This window comes from Psammomys obesus, unplaced genomic scaffold, assembly GCF_907164565.1.
Source record: "Psammomys obesus unplaced genomic scaffold, mPsaObe1.curated_primary_1811, whole genome shotgun sequence".
Classification (NCBI taxonomy): Eukaryota; Metazoa; Chordata; class Mammalia; order Rodentia; family Muridae; genus Psammomys; species Psammomys obesus.
The window spans coordinates 614,378-634,362 of record NW_026590468.1 but is presented as its reverse complement, the minus strand read 5'-3'; the positions used below and the strand labels follow the sequence as shown (position 1 = coordinate 634,362).

General features: G+C 38.6%; 1 protein-coding gene across 1 annotated transcript in view; it reads right to left on the bottom strand.

Moving 5' to 3' along the window:
• Positions 1-19,985, bottom strand: part of Stk33 (serine/threonine kinase 33) — a 72,628-nt gene that overhangs the window by 51,249 nt on the left and 1,394 nt on the right. Inside the window, exons 3-8 of the mRNA XM_055607462.1 lie at positions 17,162-17,275; positions 14,404-14,508; positions 8,393-8,531; positions 6,246-6,334; positions 4,377-4,464; positions 2,012-2,087 (exon numbers count right to left, since the gene is read on the bottom strand). Of these exons, the coding sequence (XP_055463437.1) occupies positions 2,012-2,087; positions 4,377-4,464; positions 6,246-6,334; positions 8,393-8,531; positions 14,404-14,508; positions 17,162-17,275 (611 nt within the window). The remainder of the gene's footprint in view (positions 1-2,011; positions 2,088-4,376; positions 4,465-6,245; positions 6,335-8,392; positions 8,532-14,403; positions 14,509-17,161; positions 17,276-19,985) is intronic.

Below are 19,985 nucleotides of genomic sequence, written 5' to 3'. Positions count from 1 at the left end.
AAACACTGTACAAGTTGTGTGATGATCCATTATGTACATTAATATGGATTTTTATTGTGTAGACAGTCTTAAGATTATGGAAAATACATTTAAATAGTTACATTTTAATTAAGGACTAAACTCTGGATTTTTGCATCATGATTCTAATGGGCACAATGCAGTGATCAAAGCTTTATGAATCCACCCACAGCTCATGCTGTCTCCGCAGGGATGCATGTGGACCAACCAGGAACAGCTGCAGTCACACAATCTGGCTTCTCCTGCCTGTGTCTTCCATTTCACACAACTGTGGAAATGTAACTACAGTGATGTTAGTATGGAAGAGGTGGTGGCAAATTTTCCAACATGACCACAAAACTAATGTTGCATCAGCATTAAAGTGTTCAGATTCACTGAAAGACAGAGCAGTGGTCACTGACTTTTCAGAACACCTCTTAGACAATTCACTTAATTCAATTTAACAAGTGTATTGAGCACTGAATATGAGCTGAGTATTGCATCAAATGCTAGAGATGCAAAGATGAATAATTTGAACTGTTTTTCACAGAACTTAAAACAAGGAAAACAGATACAATAAAAAGAAAATTGTAATATTACCATGTAATTTAGTTTTTAAAAGTATTATTGTTTTTATATCACAATGTGTGCTATCAAAGACACACATGTGCAAACAAACCTTACTGCTTCAATATTTCTATATTAGTATTGTTGTTACATTGAGACAGGGTCTCATGTAGCCCAGGCTAGCCCGGAACAGATTATGTAGCCAAAAGTAATTCTGTAGTCCTGCTGCCTCCATTCCCCCAGTGCTGAAACTGCAGGCAAGGACCACTACACTTGGTATATACAATGAGAGGAATCAAACCAGGGGTTCCTGGGCGCTGGGCAGCACCTTACCAACTGAACTAACATCCCAGACATATGTTGTTGTTGTTTTAATTTGCATGGTTTTTTGAATGAGGCCTTAAATCCTATGTGGAATGCAGAAAGTTTATACATAATAAATGTATATCTGCTGTGGTAAGGTAAGGGTTAGCAAAACAGAAGGCTTTAGTGTTTGGCCCACCTAGGAGAAAACTTCAGAGAAGAAAAGAGTGTGCGCTCATGACACACACATGTGTGCATGCACACATAAGCACACACACAACATGCAATGCAGCGTGCAGGGAATTAAGAGTAGCCTGGAGTCATCACAAAAAAGGTAGGCATATAAAATATACATGCACCCCAAGATTGGAAAAACAAGCTAGAGTTAAGTTGTAAACAGTTTGCTAAGACACACCATGTTAAATGTCCTCATAGCTTTCTAAAGCAAGAAGTAACCATTGAAGGCTTTAGTGCGGAAAGAGTGTGATACAGACAGACAACCTTGAGAGCAGAGTAAACAGCAGATGAAGTGGAGGATAAACAGAAGCAGGTAAGACAGCCAGAGAGATGAAATCATACGGTCAAAGAGAGATGAAGATGTTCTCAGTATGCATAGGTGAGAACATGTCACAGGCAAACTCTTCAGGACTTAGGATTGGCTTAATCATGAGAGCAAGGGTAAAGGAAGAGCAAGAATCGCTGAGGCTTTTGGGGTGTTAAGGGAACTGATAAATACAAAACACTCCCTAAATCCTGAACTTCTACCTAACTGTGCCCACTCCCCAGTGTGCTAGCAACTCTAGGGCCAGATGGCCCTACTTCCCATTCTGATGGACTAGAGGTGAAGCTCTAAGCTGTGGCAAGTGACCAGGGAGGACATATTTTCACTTATCTTGGATCATGTGGGACATGGCTGCATCTGTAGATCGGCACAAAGCAAAACTGAACATTGTGAAAGTATAGCATAAACAAATACTTAGGACGTGACCCTGAAAACTAGTGAGAGGGCACCCAGGACAACATCTCAACTGGATTTTAAATGACTCCTTTTAAAACATATTGCTTAGTTTTAATTTAAATCTATGTCAGTCTACTGACAAAGACTTCCCTTTTATTTACACTGGACATTCAGTAAACTACTTACAAGATGTACATTATGACACCTATGCTCCAAATGTCGCACTGCTGGCTATAGTCGTGAGCATTGATAACCTCTGGTGCTGCCAAATAAGCACAAATAAAATAATATTAATAATATAACAAATAACTCTTAAATGCTTAAACACGAAGCATGAAAAATTTGCTGATATGTTGTAACATATTCTTCCAGAGGGGAAAAAAAAGAGCCAACAGCAGATGCTGAATGAATAATGTACATGCCTTCCAACTGATGTCACCAAATCCTCACTCCTATCAATTAGCTCCTAATGGGATGACAGCATAAACTGCATCACTATGTGCAGCTCTTTATTCCTGTGAAATGACTAAGTGATTTTACAAAGGTTGGATAGTTACAATAGAAGACAATAATTTCTTAGACCCTCCCCAAATAGAAGGAAACACACAACTTTAGTAAATATTATTTAAATCAAGACCAATATGCACAAATCTGAACTCAAATCACTTCAGCAGCATCAAATGATAATGGTTATAATACCATAGAACTCTCATGACAGAATATATAGTTCTCCCCCATGTTCTAAGTAAGAAAACTGAGATAACACCAAGGAGTGCCAGTGCAGGATGGGGCTAAGTATATGTGCCTCAGTTCTGTGCGCTCTGCTTAACAAAGGTGTTCACAACAGGCTTCCTTCAAACAGCCTCTCAAAGCTTCACCTTTAACCCTAAGATGGCACTTGCTTCAAAGATGAGGTTGTAGGATTTTGCTTTATAGTTGCTGGCTTTTTAAAAAGTCAGGATGATACTGAGGAATAGGTGTACTTTACTTTTACATATGGATATCTTTCTTTAAAAAAAAAAAAGTCACAAATACAAAAATAAGACCAACGTACAGTGTATAGATTTCAAAAGAACATTAAATTTTATAAAGTGTTTTTACATAATAAATTGTGCTAGAAATCCTATGAGCCAGTCATGCGGCGTTTGATGCCCTCTGTCAATGAAGGTGGAAAACATTAAGACTTGACTGCAGCTGCACACTACAATGTGTTTCCTATGGGAAAGCTGTGTGCTTATTGAGAAAGCACTCCCAGTTGTCTCCACGAAATCACTGGCTATGTGCTTGCATGCCACACACACACACACACACACACACACACACACACACACACACTTTTTTTTCACTAGGCAGGATTTCTCTATGTAGCCCTGGCTGTCCTGGAATTTGCTCTGTAGAACAGGCTGGCTTCAAATTCAAAGATCCCCCTGCCTCTGCCTCCTGAGTGCTGTGTTTAAAGGCATGCACCACCACTGGCCGGCTGACACACACATGCTTTTATAACAACTACTAAAAGCAAAGAGAATTTTAATTTTCCTGCCCTCTATGATTAAATGAATGGAAAACAACAAAAATAAACCAAAACAAACAAACAAAAAAGAGAGAATGAGAAAAGGCTAAACTATACTAGTTCACAAGTTGAACAATTTGACCCCAAATAATTGAAAATTTACAGCATTTCTCCTTTAACAACTACTGCATGTGCTTGGGCTCGAAGTGCGTGTGAAGTTTTAAATGCAAAGCCAGCAAAGCATCAGTTGTTCCATGGCCGTGCATCTTTCATGAAGGCAGATTCTGAGGTGCGATTCAGTGGAGGCTGCTGTACTGCTGCGCCACACAGCAGGGACCTAGGACTCCTGGCCTCCACTTTTTCAGTCATCCTAATTATCAGGGGCATTTCTACTTTCACTGTCATCCCAGCCCTCAGGGAGGCAGAAGCCAAAATATCTGTGCCAAGGAGCCATTTAGGAAGTCAGCAAAGCTCCACAAACCATCTGTCTTCCCTCTTGTTTTCTCACTTGTTATCAGTGTAGACAACTAATAAGCAGGCATAAAACTCAGGGTGCTTGGATATATTTTCCCTATGTAACTATAGACCAGATGTCTTTTGCCAATGGGAGGATATGAACAGAATCTAAAGTAGCCTTTTCCCAAGTAAGATAAAACAATTTAAAAACTTTATGCATCAAGTAGGCAAAAACAGCAATGAATGAAGTATACTTTTCAGCAATAAAAACAGATAAACTACTGATACAACAGCATGCATAAAATAGCAAAATCGTTCTGTGGAACAGGAGACACAAATGAGTAACACTATATGATTCAAGTACAACTGAGTTTGGTGATGGAAAGCACTGGTAATTGCTGGGACATGAGAGGGGAAAATTGATGGAAAGAGACATGATAACAAAAGTGCTATGGACTCACGAATCAGAGCTCACTATGTAGCCTATGGCAATCCTCCTGCCTCAGCCTCCTGAATGGTGAGATTATATGTGTTGGCTACCACACCTTCTTGGTGTTCTAATTTTTTTCAAGTGTCCTCACTTACCCATATAGATGGGAGTGCCACATGTGGTCTGCATCATGCCTTCGCTCCTGGAGCCATGCTTCCTCACCGCTAAGCCAAAGTCACTCACCTAAGAGCAGATACACAGGCTCATTCACCCAGTGACTATCCACTGTAACTGCAATTAATCCTCACTTTCTGGAGATGGAATTTTTCTTGTTATTACCAATAAAGACTTCACTTTTCCCCTCTGTGCATCCTCTCTGGGTGCAGAGGAAACTTGATAGAGACAGCCCATTATATTGACCATTCATACCTTTCGTTAACTCTTTTTGAGTAAGTTCTTATTGCAAAATACAACCTCGCCTTAGAATGTGTTATCTATTTTTCTGATAGTGGAGTTATGGCCCCCTGAAAGCACCATTTAAATACAAATAATTATCCTTATCAACACTCACTCAGACTCTTTTTAATATATATAACTAGTAAATACTTATTTTTCATTACTATTATTTCCTTTGTGAGTATAGTGTATACTAATTAAAACATTACACTATTCAAAATGAAGCAAATTAGCAAGGAGAAAAAGGCCCACTCCAACACTCCTCTGTGAAAAAGGCACTCCTCTGTGCCTGGCCACAGAGGAGCTGAAAGCCTTTTGCTACAACTTCAGTCTCCTGCTCCACAGTAAATTTTGGTAATTATACCTTCAGTTACTATTTGGCATGTACCCTTGATTATCTCTCAAAATGGAATCCCCTTGGACCCAAAGCAGAAACACAGGCACATTTATGGATCATCCAAGCAAAGTATAGGTTCTTTGCTCACACTAAATGCAGCACCTTACAATGTATAAGGAAATGTTTTTAATTAAAAACATTTGAGACATGATCTTTCTCTGCAGCCCAGGCCAACCATATAGCCACACTTGCCTTAAACTCATGGCAACCCTCCTGTTTTGGCCTCTCATGATGCATATTGGGAATACAAGTGTGCATCAGCATGCCTTGAATCAGTTACTCCAAGGGTACACATAAACGTCCCACTTGGATGTAACATCTATCCTCCACAGAATATTTCTACAGATACAAACTATATTAAAGCCTTCATGATGTCGTTCTATTATTTGGAGAGCACTGAGTCTCTTGTTTACCAAAGTTAATGGAGCATATTCGGTCTTAGGCACTCCTCACAATCCAACAAGGAATAAAATGGGAGAAGTTCCTGCCTACATGGAGTTTACAGTAAAATGATGAAGAACATTCCCCGAGGGACACCAGCAGGGTTGCTGAGTCTGTTTATACTGCACACAGATTTTGCTTCTGCAACAGCAACTTACAGACACATTTGATTCTAAAGTTAACACTTGCCCACATTTTGAAAGCAGCCACTATTAAAGTGCTAAGTAATAAATAATGTATTCTATCATTTATTTGACATTAAGGAATACTTAATTTGAATAAAATCTTCAAGAATAAACACTTGGCACATTAATTGTGGTTAAGACATAAATATTAATACCCAGGAAAAATTTCAATGAGAAATACAGACTGTGGCATTAATTTAGTATCAAAAGCACAGCCAAGGTGTGTTTTTCTCTAAATCTGTAATGCATTTACATCAAATTACCAGACATAATTTTGAAATTAATTAAAATTCAGAGCATCTGTTTGCTTGCTATTAACTAATGATTTAGAACTATCTGAAGGAACATGTACTTTGGAAAAAACATTCAGTAGTATCATTTAGCTTGTAAAATTATTTTCATCAGTTACAACTTTTGTGAATTTTTTAACATCTTACACAGATGGCTTAGATTCAAAAGTCACCAAGATGTGTCTACGATGTCTATAGCTGCTCTGTTGCTGGTCGTTTTCAGGGAAACATTGAGTAGTGTCTCTAGGGTCTTACCTTTATGCTTAAGTTCATTTCATTGTTATCATCCATAAAGCTGCTTTTAACCATTATGTTTTCCAGCTTTAGATCTCTGTGCACTATATCTACCAAGAAAACAGACAAGCAAAGTGAATAACAGAAGAATCCAGAGGACACAAAAAGGACAGATAAGTACCAGCGTGAGTGTAATACTTCTCTGTTCTGTTTTTACCTACACCCCTCTTCTCCACACCTCTATTAGAAGCCATTGTCTCATCTCTGCATGTTCCCTATTGTGCCAACCTAGTGTTTCAGCCTGGTCAATGCAGAAGGGGATCTGTCCAGGGCTGTATATTCCCAGGAGAACGAAGGCAGTCTGGGTGACAACACAGGCCCAGGAAGGTTTTCTGTGACCTTAGGTCTCTAAATAGGTGATTAGGCTTATGTATAATGTTACTGTCAGCATAAACATTTTAACACATTGTAACATGACTGCATGTTATGCAAAAACTTATTTCAGTGTATTTTTCTAAAATATCAGCATATATTTTCCTAATGTTCATAGGTTAAAATAAAAAACACAAATCTTGGGACACAAATCTTTAGCTGAACAGGTCAGAGTTGAAGTGAGATTTCTATGTGCATTGAAATAATATATCAAGGAGGACCTCCCCTATCAGTGGACTTGGGGAGGGGCATGCATGAAGAAGGGAGAGGGAGGGTGGGATCAGTAGGGGAGGAGGGAGGGACTTATGGGGGGATACAAAGTGAATAAAGTATAATTAATAATAAATAAATAAATAAATAAATAAATAAATAAATAAATAAATAAATAAAAAGAAATAATATATCAAACCTTCCTCTGCAAATAACTGAGTTCACATCCACAACAAACATTTCTCAAGTTGTAGAAAGTTAAGTGAATAATGTTTAGAGAATGTAGCTGAACTAGATCTGGACTAGCAAGTGCAACTGATAACTGACAGTTCTCATATATAACCAGGCTTTGGCTTTGGAAGCCTAATTGATCCTGTTATTCTATCAGACTCTACTTACATAAATACCATACCATTTTAATTAATGTATTTTTATGATATGTTTTTATCCCTTAATGGGGCATTTTTTATCCTTGATGGTTATTCTCATCCTTTTTAGAACTAACTAAAAAATGCTGTTAGTTTTATAGAAATATACTGGGAAAATGTATCACTTGACAAGGGCATGGCATTCAGCCTCTAAGAGCCTTTCCTCACATGAAGTCATTCTCTTTTGTTTGAGTCTGTATTCCTCAAATCCAATTCTGACACACCCTGCACTTTACACAGCTCTTCATTAAAAATTGCCTCACTGGCTTACAAGCTGTTTTCCATTCTCTATCTGTCAGTAGCCTAAGCAACTGGAGGTGTAGGGGCCTTAAATCTTTCATCTTTGTAACTCTGGTGCTGAGCGCAACACGGTAGGTGCTGAGGAAGCTGAGCTCCGAAAACCTGTCACTGACCTTTGTGAGCTAAATACTTTCTCATCTGTAAAGTGAGAACATTCCAGAGCCACACCTAAGAACCTCAAAGAAGAGAGTAGCATGGGACAAAGTGGCAGCCGTAACACTGGAGACAACAAAGCTATTTGGATAATGTTACTAAACATTTGTCAATATGTATAGTATAAAATAAGCATAGAATGAAACATAGCAACAAACGAATCCTAATGTAAACTATACAGTTCAGGGGACCATAATGTAGTCACTCTGCAATGTGGCACCAGGGTGCACACTGGAAACTTCTGCCTGTTCTGTTTTGAGCCCAAGCTGCTCTAAAACTGAAGTGTACTATTTTATGAGCTAGAACATACACATTTTAAAATATTAGTATACAAACATTTTAGGAAAATTCACTTTGATTTTGATTTATCTACTTTAATTTTTATCACATTAGCCAGTTTTAAACTTCTAGAATAAGAATGTTCATGACTGTTTGCTTTTCAAGGACAGTGTAATTATATGCCTGCATCGTTGCTAATTAAAATGTCTCTAAATACAATTAAAGGAAGACATGGAAAATGTACTTGTTATCTGCTTACATTACCAAGTTCTACCACTGTGATTATGAGTTCTAAGGACCATCCCCCTTAAACAACATTGACATATTCATTTATGGAGATGGTGAGGTCCATAGTCCCCTTCTTACCCTTGTTATGAAGATATGCGATGGCTGATGCAAGACTTTGAATTATCTGCCTTGTCTCGTTCTCTGAGAAGTGCCCTCTTTTACCCAGAACTTCTTTGAGTGCTCCATCCTCACAAAGCTCCATCACAAGGTACATTTTCTGACATTACATATTTAAAAGGCAGAACAAGAGAGTTATGAAATTATATGTGTTATACATCACAAGTATGATCACAATCTTAATTTATTAATGTGAAAATGTCTTATCTACTATATACAAGCCATTGTGCTAAATACAAGAGGAACAAAGGGGAAGGAGACACAGTGCTGACCTTGGGAAGCTCAGCAGAGTTACGAGAGCATGTGGCATGTACTAACAGAAAACAGAGCTCGAAGACAGGCAGCCACTGCATACAGAATGCTCACCAACAAGAGTTCAGACAGAACGTGCAAACTCACTTCTGGCCAGGGAAGGTGAAAGAAAACCAGCAGAGCTGGCAGGCAGCATGCAAAGCCCCTAAAGCTTGTAACAAAACAGTCACTAAAGTAACACAAAAATCAGTGTTAACAGTACTGGAAGCTGTGAGGTAGGGAAGAGGAAGTTGATGAAGGTGGAAGCTAAAAGGGAAAAGTTGGAACAAGTCTATAAAGAGCCTTGGATAGCATGCTCGAGACTATGGATTCTCCAAGCCTCTATGAAACAAAGCGCTGGAGGTGTTTAAGTCAGAGTTTCAAGGTGAAAGTTGTATAATGTTGATTTTGCATTTCTAGGTGAACAACAGTCATGTACAACAGGGCTCAGCAAATTTTTTCTATAAAGACCAAACCCAAGAGTCAACCTTACAGTCTCTGTGGGTGACATCGTCTCTTTTACAACAACACAGCTCAGCACCTGCCTTGACATCAGCCATTAACAATACAATACTGTACTTACAGACTCAGAATCTGAGTTTGGTGCAATTTTAATGTTATAAAATATTAATCTTTTAAATTTTGTCATTGATTTGGAAATGTACAAAATTTATCTTATGGGCCCTATAGAAACTATAAGCAGGTCAGACTGAGCTCACAGGCTGTACCTGCTAACAGGGAGAATCTGTGAGGCACAGACTGAACACAAGAAAGGGGTGGGTTTCTGTTGTGAGAAACTATCCTGACAAAGATTATTTAAGGAAGATAGGGTGTATTCTAGTTCACAATTCAAGGTACAGTCTATTATGATGGAAAAGCCACAGCAGCAGAATCTTGAGGTGACCAATCACATTGTATTTATAGTCAAGAAGCAGAAAACAATAAAAGCTAGCACTCAGCTTGCTTTCTCCTTTTCAAAATGATTTAAAATTTTTAAATTGAAATGTGTGTTGCTTGGTGTGTTTTTGTATGCTCCAGCACATCTATGGAAATCAAAGGATAATTTTTTGGTTCTCTTCTACCATGTAGATCTAACTCATGTTATTAGGCTTGGAAGTAAGCACCTTTGCCCATCAAGCCTTCTCAATAGTCCCTACTTCCCCTTTTTATTTGGTCTGAGACCCCCCCCCAGCTCATAAAATAATGCTGCCCATAGTGGGAGGGTCTTCCAACTTCAATTAAAAGACTCATTTAATCTAGATAAACCCTCACAAGTGTGCCAGAGGTTTGTCTACTAGGTGATTCTAGACTCTTATCAAGTTTATATTAGCCATCACAGCATAAAGAAAAATATATGAGAAGTAGCAAAGAATACACAGTGGGATTCAGTGGCTAAGTGGGTACCAGTGACAAGGAAGCAAGGATGATGCCTCTTCTGTGTCTGTCATTTCTTTTGAGGCATATTAAGATGTCTTTAGATATCCCACAACAAAGCCACTTACTGAGTCAAAGATTTCTATTCAACTAAAAGGCGTGCCTTTTCTATAGGCACTGCCATCAGACACAATTACCCTCCATGTTTCTATTCTAACACATATTCTAGAGTTCTGTTGCTCTGAAGATTTGGCAGTCTGATTCTGTTCTCCTAACAGCTGCTAATCCAACTTCTGTGTTCAGCTGCTAATCCAACTTCTGTAAAGCGAGAAGAGAAGTAAATATCTTTCTTCCTAGAGCCACAGTTCTGATTCACTGAATTTCAGCTGCTTTAGGATTTCAAAGTGTCTGAGACATCTGACAAATAAGTTTTTGAACTGGGGTATTTTTTTTTCATTGACAATGCTACAGGGTGGCTAGGAACATGAAAGCATGAGTGAAATATTTAGAAAGAAAAGTTGCATTAGCAGTAGTTACAATATAAATTGACAACCGTTTTTAAAATTCATGAGGGGTTGGACAGATGACTCAGTTCTTAAAAGCACTGACTACTCTCTTCCAGAAGACCCAGGTTCCAGTCCCAGAGCCCACATGAGAGCTCACAGGCTTCTCTAACTCTAGTTCTAGAATCCATTGCCCTCTTCTGGCTGCCGAGGGTGCTACATACATGTCATACACAGACACATAAAATACAAAAATATCTTTAAAAAACGTTAAATGTGTGTTGATCAAAGTTATAATGATAGAGTGTATTACCCAAGTCTTTTACACTTATTGGAAACTAGTGTACATATCTAGAGCACAGTTAGACTTATAAGAAACCACTGCACAGTCTGAGTGGTTGATTAGCAGTATACAACCAATTAGACATCCATTTCCTTAGATTAGTTTCAGTGGAAAGTCTAGACATGTGTGTGTTTATGGGTAGACCTGGTTCATTTGAATCAAAATCAAGCAAGGCAGAAAAAAAGAGAACCACAGATGAACATTTCTCTTGCCTTCAAACACTTATATTTGGGCTCCTGTTTGTATACAAGGTAGGGTAATAGACTAGTTTGCCCCTCTACTTAAATAAGTTAAGAACTGGGAATTTTTATAAAACAATTAATTTTCAGGCAGTAGACACTAGTATGAACACAGTAGTATTCTCTGAGAAAGAGAAACCCATGAGGACAAGCTCCTGATTGTCTTAGCCTCTGAAAAGTTGCCACACCCCAGGGCAAGAAGAGGTGTCAATCAGAGATAACCGCATGAAAAGGATATCTGTGGAATTCCATGGCATCATAGGGCCTTCAGAGCACAGCAGCAATGATGGGGAGGAAGCTGCTTGGAATTACCAAAGCCAACTGTGAGGCCTACAAGAGTACATGTTGGAGAACTTGCAGATCCAGTAGCCTCCATAAATTCAAGAGCTGGGAGTCCAGAAAAGCCAAGTCAAATAAAGTTTCTAGGGAAAAATATCAGAGAGGAAAATTCTGTATACTAACACACACAGAGAGAGAGAGAGACAGAGAGACAGAGAGACAGAGACAGAGACAGAGAGAGATTCTTCCTCTAATCTTCAGCAGAGTTATAGTCAGCATGTGCTTTGTTGCAAAGCTGGGGAACTAACCATGTGAAAGCGAAAGAGGGCAGCACTGAAGCTCATGCTCGTTCTGTGTTTTCATTAGCCAGAGTGAGAAATCTCCTAATTCATGTTGCACTGGAGACAGTGTGAGGATTCAAAAGGCAGCCCCTCAGTGGAAGGGGAAAACTAGTTCTAGAGAGGATACTCTGTTGCCCCTCTCAAAGAATAAATCAAGCACCAAAGGCATCACTAAATTAATGCTTCTAACTCACTCACTACATCATAATGTAAAGTTCAAGAGCTGTTGTTGTGGCACATGCCTATCATCCCAGCCACTGGGAGCTTGGCAGAAGGTTCACTAATTCCAGGGTTATCTAAGACCAATTCAGATCTCCTCAAAATAGTTATAAGAATATAAAATCTAGGACCTAAAACGGTAAATTTTACAATATCTGACAGCCAGGTATGGTAGTGCACACCTGAAATTCTAGCACTTGAGAGCTGAGGCTGGAGCTTCACAAGTTCCAGACCAGCCTTGCCTATGGAGAACTTCCAGACCATCCTGGCCTATATTGTAAGACCTTGTATTAAAAGACAAAAATAAGTAAATAAATATACAAGCAACAGACATACAAAGCAGGAAAATATAACCCAGAATGACAGAGTGAAGGCCCATCAAATCTGAACTAACAAAGACATACACGATACAATTAGTAGAAAAAGGAGTTTACATAATTAGCTCCTATCACTATATTTATTTTTTTATTTGTTATATTCTTTTTTATTTTTTATTTTTCTTTATTAATTACACTTTACTCACTTTGTATCCCCCCCCGTGTTTCCCTCCCTCCTCCTATTCCAATCCCTCCCTTCCTCCACCCTCTGCCCTATCACTGTATTTATGAAGCAGGGAACACTGAGTATGTTAAGGGTCATGTGTTGAATATGCATATGAAGGAAATAAAATTTCCAACAGGAAAATATTATAGAACATTACAAGTTATTTTTAAAAAATAGTGAATTTCAAGTCACAGTAAAATACAATCACACAGAGTGAACACAGAAAAATGATGAAAAAAGAGCAGAATAGCAGTGGACTTGAATAGTATCAAGCAACCTAGCAGATGTACTAAGTCCTTCAGAGTGGGTAAATAAAATAAGTACTTGAAATAATTACCAAAATTTTCCTAAATTAGGTAAAAATCAAACTCACAGACCCAAGAAGTTCCATGAACCCCATGCACAGGAAACATGAAGAGTTTATCAAGATTCATCAAAATCAAAGTAAAACTGATGGGTAAGAGGCTGGAAAGATGAGTCCATGCTTAAGAGCACTTGTTACTACTGCAGAGGACCTGGCTTCGATTCCTAGCATCCATGTGGTGGCTCACAGCTGTCTTCCCCAGACCCAGCCAATCTATAGCCCTCTTCTGCCTTCTCAAGCACAAGGCATGCACAAGAAACACAGACATACATGCAAATAAAGCATTCATGGAAATAAATAAAATTTTTAAAACTGATGATAAAGAACAGAGTTATTCAATATATATTTGGAGATAAAAGAAATCACAATTCAGAGATGGAGGTGTAGCTCAGTGGCAGAAGCAGAGCATCATCTTGACCTTCAGGATCATCAAAAAGGATAACTGTCGTCCTGTAGCCAAGCACTTGCAGTTAATGAAATGCAATGTGTAACCTGAACTGACTCTTAGTGGCTACTTTTGCGTCTGGCAAAGAAAATGAACAGTAGCTAACATCTGATGAGATGGGTGCATTATAGCCACAGTCTCATTAATCTTTATTTCTTCAATAACCAGATGAGTCATCACTTCACAGGTGAGACAGTAACACAGAGAGAAGTTGAGAGACTTGGTCATGTTCTCATGGATAACAAGTAATGGAATCAGATTTAAAGAAACGTGTCATCTGCCCACATGCCAAACCACACAGTATATTGTTTCCAGGTAGTAGAAGTGATGTCCAAGTTCATGCACTAAAAAACAAAACAAAACAAAAAACCTACAGGCAGTTAAGATTGGAGAGTGATAATATCTGAGAAAGAATAAAGACAAAACACACTGGAAAGACAAAGATAAGAACTTGTTTTGCTGGGTGCAGTTGATAGAGCCCTGGGAGGGCTGCTCTTTTCTGAAGGGAAGTGGAGGAAAGGTGGATATGGGAGAGAAGGGAAGCGAGAGAGACGGAGAGAAGTGGAGGGTGGGGAAACTGCACTCAGGATATATTTCTTGTATGAGAGAAGAATAAATTTTTAAAAAATATATTTTCTATAAGCCTTGTCAATTTGATCATGACACTAACCTTGCAAAATCATGACAATAATCAAATGGTCTTTAGTAGAGAGACTAAGAGCAAATGCAAAAGGATGCCATCCCTGAGGAAGCTCTACTCGCTATTTGATTTGCATGAAGCTATTCTAATCTTAAACATTTGTTTCTAATGTGCCACCCAGAACATGGAACTAAAGACATCAATCTAATCATTACACACCTAATTATACAATCAATAATAAAAGTCCTTCAGAATGTTCTCATCAATCTCTAGTGACAGACTTCTGCCAAGGACATGAGCAACTGTGCCCCAGAGGGCTACTTCAGAATGGAATGATATTCATTTTGTAATAATAACAACCTTCAAACTGGAGCACCTGGTGGAACGTTACCTGAGGCGTCTCAAACACTTGTTCCAGGTGGATGATGTGTTTGTGTTTGACACTCTTCAGGATGTTCACCTCCCGTTCAAGTAACTTCACCGCAGAGCTTCCAGCCTTAATCAATGAAGAAACATATTGCTTATGGGAATGCCACTCCTACTTTCCTCAATATAAGTTAGCTATTTTATACCTTTTCCTACAGTTTTGAATACTGTCTTTCTTAAAATACACTGGAAAGACAAAGAACTTGTTATGCCCTGTTCAGCTGATAGCCCTGGGAGGCCTGCTCTTCCCTGAAGGAAAATAGAGGAGCAGAGCTTCTCCCATTCCATAATCAGATCGAATTCTTTTCTTTGTCCATTTTCAAGTTGTATTTTATTTGACCTCATTCAATCTTTTGAACTGCTCCCATAAATTAGCTAAACATAGCCTCTGACCCCTCATTTCAATTTTATCATATCTTTTTGATAGTTCCTTCAATCACAGGGATCTTTTGCATTAGCATAACAAAAACAAAATTTTCTAGTGATATCAACCAGAGATGACTTTACAACAGAAAATTTTTCCTTTGTTGTTTACTTGTTTTGATTTAGTTGATATGTGTAATACATATGTGGTAAATAATATAATGTACATTATATCATAATATGCATATACTTTGCTATACTATTATATTATATATATCAATCAATCTTGTATTTATGTTATTTCCTGCTCTCCCTGATTAACTGAGCAGAAAAAGACAGAGACCTTGCCTTCAGACTAAACCAACTCAGCTGTGCCTGCTAACATCTAAGCCTTACCGTGCCTGGAACAAAAGATAAAATGAAGAGATCTCCAGGGAGCACATCCTTCAGATAGGCAAGACTGTCTAATCATCTAGAAAATTCAAGGGTGCTCTCTACCTTCTCCAGCTCTGTCCCAGATCATTAGTTCCCTGAGACTGAAATTGCCATTAATATTCTCCTCTTTTATGGGTCTTTTTTTCAACATAAAAATATTCTTGAAGGAGGTGACAAAAGATCTATTTCTGCACACACCTTTAGCCCGAGTTTAGAAAAGTACATAATAGTTCTTAAGAAAGCAAACTGATCATAAAGCAAACATATTCTAGTTAAAATGTTATTTAGGGACATTCTTTTTTTTTTTTAGTGATTTTTTTATTATTATTAATTACACTTTATTCATTTTGTATTCCCCCATAAGCCCCTCCCTCCTCCCCTCCCGGTCCCACCCTCCCCCCCTTTTTGCATGCATGCCCCTCCCCAAGTCCACTGATAGGGGAGGTCCTCCTCTCCTTCTTTCTGATCTTAGTCTATCAGGTCTCAGAAGTGGCTGCATTGTTCTAGGTTATCTCCACGGATAGTCCTTGGTTGGAGTATGAGTCTCTGGGAAGTTTTTAGGGACATTCTTGATTGCAATTCCCTTTCCTGTTCAACTTTCACTGTCTTTGGATAAGAAGAATTCTGGCTACTCTGATACATTCCACCCATGTAGAAGGAAGCACATTTTAAGCTTATCCTGGAGGCTCAGAGAAATAGTGGCCACTAGGAGTATGAAGAGTAGGTCTGGAAAGTCATCACAATTTCTCCTGCAACTCATCTCAGTTCTGTTCCCACCTCTTTTCCCAAATAGCTTGACCTGTGCATACTGAAATAATATATTGTCTGATTGCTGTGTTGACAGTATCATTTTATTTCACTACTTGGGTCTACTATACTCCCAATATCAGTACATGAGGGAGAGAATAATTCCTAAATTTGCAAATATAATCCCCCAAATGAACCTTTAGCAAAGAAACAGCATGCAAGACAGCCCTTTGGTATGCCACATATAGTTCAAAAGAATTGCAAAAGATGCTAAAAAGGCTCTTAATTGCTTTATTAAAGTTGATATGTCATCTCATTAAACTCAAGAATTTGCTACAATTTAAAAATAGATATTGCTTACTATTTAATTTAATAGATCTAATACTTATCACAACTACAAGAAGAAAACACCACAATGGTGTCATTTTGCTTCTTTATCCAAACAGAGAAATTTCTAAAGGTTGGTAATGAGCTGTTTGAGGTCTTAAGGCTGGGCATGGTGGCACACACCTGTAATCCCAGGACTCAAGGAAGCAGAGGCAGGCGGATCTCTGTGAGTTTGAGGCCAGCCTGCTCTACAAAGTGAGTCCAAAACAGCCAAGGCTACACAGAGAAACCCTGTCTTGAAAAACAAAAAACAACAACAGAAAAAAAAAAAAAAACACTAAAAGTTTGAGATCTTAGATTTTCCCTTAAGCAGAAGCCCAGTCTTCTGCCAACAAGTAACACAGAGGGAGTGAGCAGATTCACAGGGACAGTAGACTAGATTGGAAGGGGGATTAGGCAACAGTAAGAAAACAGAATTAAATGAGAAAAGAGAAGAAAAATGTATCAAACAACTCAGGTGGGACCACAGGACTCACTTCCAGCTAAGACATCATGCTTACAGCCCTATACCTACAGACATCAATTGTGACTTCAAATCCCCGCATGAAGATTACATGTTTGGTTATACTGGTTAAGTCAATACTTTTGAATTTTTCAGACAGCACTTGTCTGCCTGAGACAGGCAGTAGTCCCCGCACAGGAGACTAAGTAGCCCCCACACTTCTCCAGCAGTTAGTCCAGCCACGGCCCTCAAGGGAAGACACAACTTGGGTTAGTGTGGAAAGCTGCCCTTCCCACCCCCACCCCACCCTGGCACTGTACCCTAGAAATGCCGCACTGGGAAGCCTTACCTTTTCTTTATTCACTTTTTTAATTGCCCACTTAGCTCCTGTTTCTTTGTCTATAGCTTCACTGACCATTCCAAAGCTCCCCTGTCCCAATATTCTTCCGAAGGTATAGAATTCCTGGAGACAAAACAAGAGTTCATCAGCGGCATTCATCAGGCATTAAGAATGAACATACAATATTGAAAGATATCCACTAAGGGAAGAGGAATTCTGTTCTAGGGTAAGAAAATATCAAATACATAGAGACACTATGCATTTGCTTCAGTAGTAACAAATACATTTTAACTACCCACAGTCAAATTTTAATGACTTTTATTAATTGTATGTCTTTTTCAAAAAAACCATAAAAGTTCTAATAGCAAAATGTGGAAGAATTCAAAATTACAGAAATTGATTTCTTTCGATCTACACATTATAAAGTAATACTAATATAAACTTTCATAATAAAATGAAATATTTTCATAAGGAAAAGATGTGAAACATTAATATACACACGAGCTTGATGCATACATACATATATATATATGCATAAATAATACATTCAGAAAATTTTCACCCCAAAACTCAGAGAGTCACACTATGAAATCAACACTAGTAACTACCAGATAGGCTGCAGATGTAGCTCAATGGTTGGGCATTTGTCTGTCATGCACAGGGCCCTGGGTTTGATCCTAAAACAATAAACAACTGCCTTCTTCTTTAACTACAAGTGCTTTTAATCTCCTCTATTTCTGTGTTATTTCTCTTGCTTTATTAACTTTATTTTAGAAAAGAAAATACATAACAGAAAATTTAATAAAAATCAGAAACAAGAAGAAAATATACTCTATCTACAATACCACTATCTAAACCAGCGGTTCTCGACCTTCCTAATGCTGCAACCCTTTCAAACAGTTCCTCGTGTTGTAGTAACCCCTAACCATAAAATTATTTCCATTGCTACTTTATGACTGTAATTTTACTACTGTTATGAATTGTATTGTAAATATCTGATATGTAAACCCAAAAGAGATTGAAATCCGTGGGTTGAAAACCACTGATCCACAGATGAATGGGGAGGAGATCCCCCCTATCAGTGGACTTGGCAAGGGGCACGGTGGAGAGGAGGGAGGGAGGGAGGGGTTGGGAGGGAATGAGGGATCGGGACAAGGCTGGGATACAGAGTTAATAAAATGTAACTGATAAGAAAAAAATAAAATTAAAAAAAAAAAAAAAAGAAAACCACTGATCCAAACTAAGAATCTTTCTGATTTATCATTTAACTTTTGTTTACAAATAGAGAATGAACTGGTTTGGTCAAAGGAGTGTTCTGGTTCACGGTGCAAAATAAAAACCACACAACTCACTATGTTTGTGTTTCTCAAGAATTGGCAGAAAGAGTCAGTTTTTATGATGCAAATATCAGCAGATGAGTTTCTAAACCATGGGTTGTCCCATGGGACAACAACTGAGTCAGTGCCACAGATGAAGCCTCTGTGAGGCCAGGCAGCCAAACCCTCCCCTAGAGGCTTTAGAGGTCAGACATGGAGCCACCTTCACCTTCATGAAGCAGGTGGCTGCACTGCCCACATTTCCTACTGCTTGCATTTCTCTTTTCCTCTTCCCCAGCACTGGAGTGACAGGTGCCATTGCACTCCCATTTCTACATAGGTGCTGGGGACCCAGATTCTGAGCCTCGTGCTTGCCCTGCAAACACTTTACTGAGTGGGCCATCTGTGCAGCCCTTAACTCATATTTTATATTAATTAGAATCTTGAAAAATGGTGAAGGTATTTATCAAAACTGGAAAAGTGGAGTGTTCCAGTGCCTTTAGGAAAAGATTTTTAGTCCAAATACCCACACTTTAGGTGAAGTCTCTTGGCTCTCCATGAGCAAGAAATAGTCTGTATTTCCTTCAGTAAAAACTTTAATGTGCTTGAAATTTTTTGCTATGGTCTCTACTTCCTTTCCTCAGAGGCTGACTTCTTAATTGTCTCTGTCACAAACCATTGGCTTAGAGGAAACCTAAGTTCAGGTCTAGGGTGTCTTTTTCTTCTGAGCCATCCATCACCTCTGGCTCTTAAAATCCTTCTGCCTCCTCTTCCACATAGCTCCCTGGGCCTTAAAGGGATGAATTTAATGAGGACATCACAGTAGAAGTAAGTGCTCCAAACTGTCTCAGCACATTGTCCAGTCATGGGTCTCTGTGTTAATTCCCATCTACTGCAAGAAGCTTCCCTGATGAAGGCTAAGCAAGACACACATATATGGCTTTAGCACTAAGTCATTAGAAGTCATTTTAGTGCTATATTTCTTTAGCAGAATAATCGTATTAAGTTTTCCCATATGTCCCATAACCTATCTAGTCTTAGGTTCATATATCCACTTACTGGGACTGTGTCAGCACTCATAAGACCTGCACAGGCTCAAGACAGACAGGTCCCAGAACTAAAGGGAGAAGCAGACATAGAGATAACCAAGAAGCTATTTGCAATTGATACCTGCTGGCAAGTGGAAAATCCATTTTCTCCAATGTTATGTGACTGCGTATTCAATCACACTCCAGGGCAGGGCCCCATGCCCAGGAGTACTTGGCCAAAACCAAATGGACTCCATAGTTTGATTTTCATTTTTGTTTTTGTTTTTGTTTTGTTTGTTTTGTTTTGGGGTGTGTGTGTGTGTGTGTGTGTTGTTGTTGTTGTTGTTGTTGTTTTTGGCATTTTTGTCTTTTTGGTCTTTAATTGTTTATTTTTAGTTTTTGTGTTTTGTGGGAGTTTATTTTTGTTTTGAAAGAGAAAGAAGATAAAGTTGGATGGGTTGGAGGTGAAGAGGATCTGGGAGGAGTTGA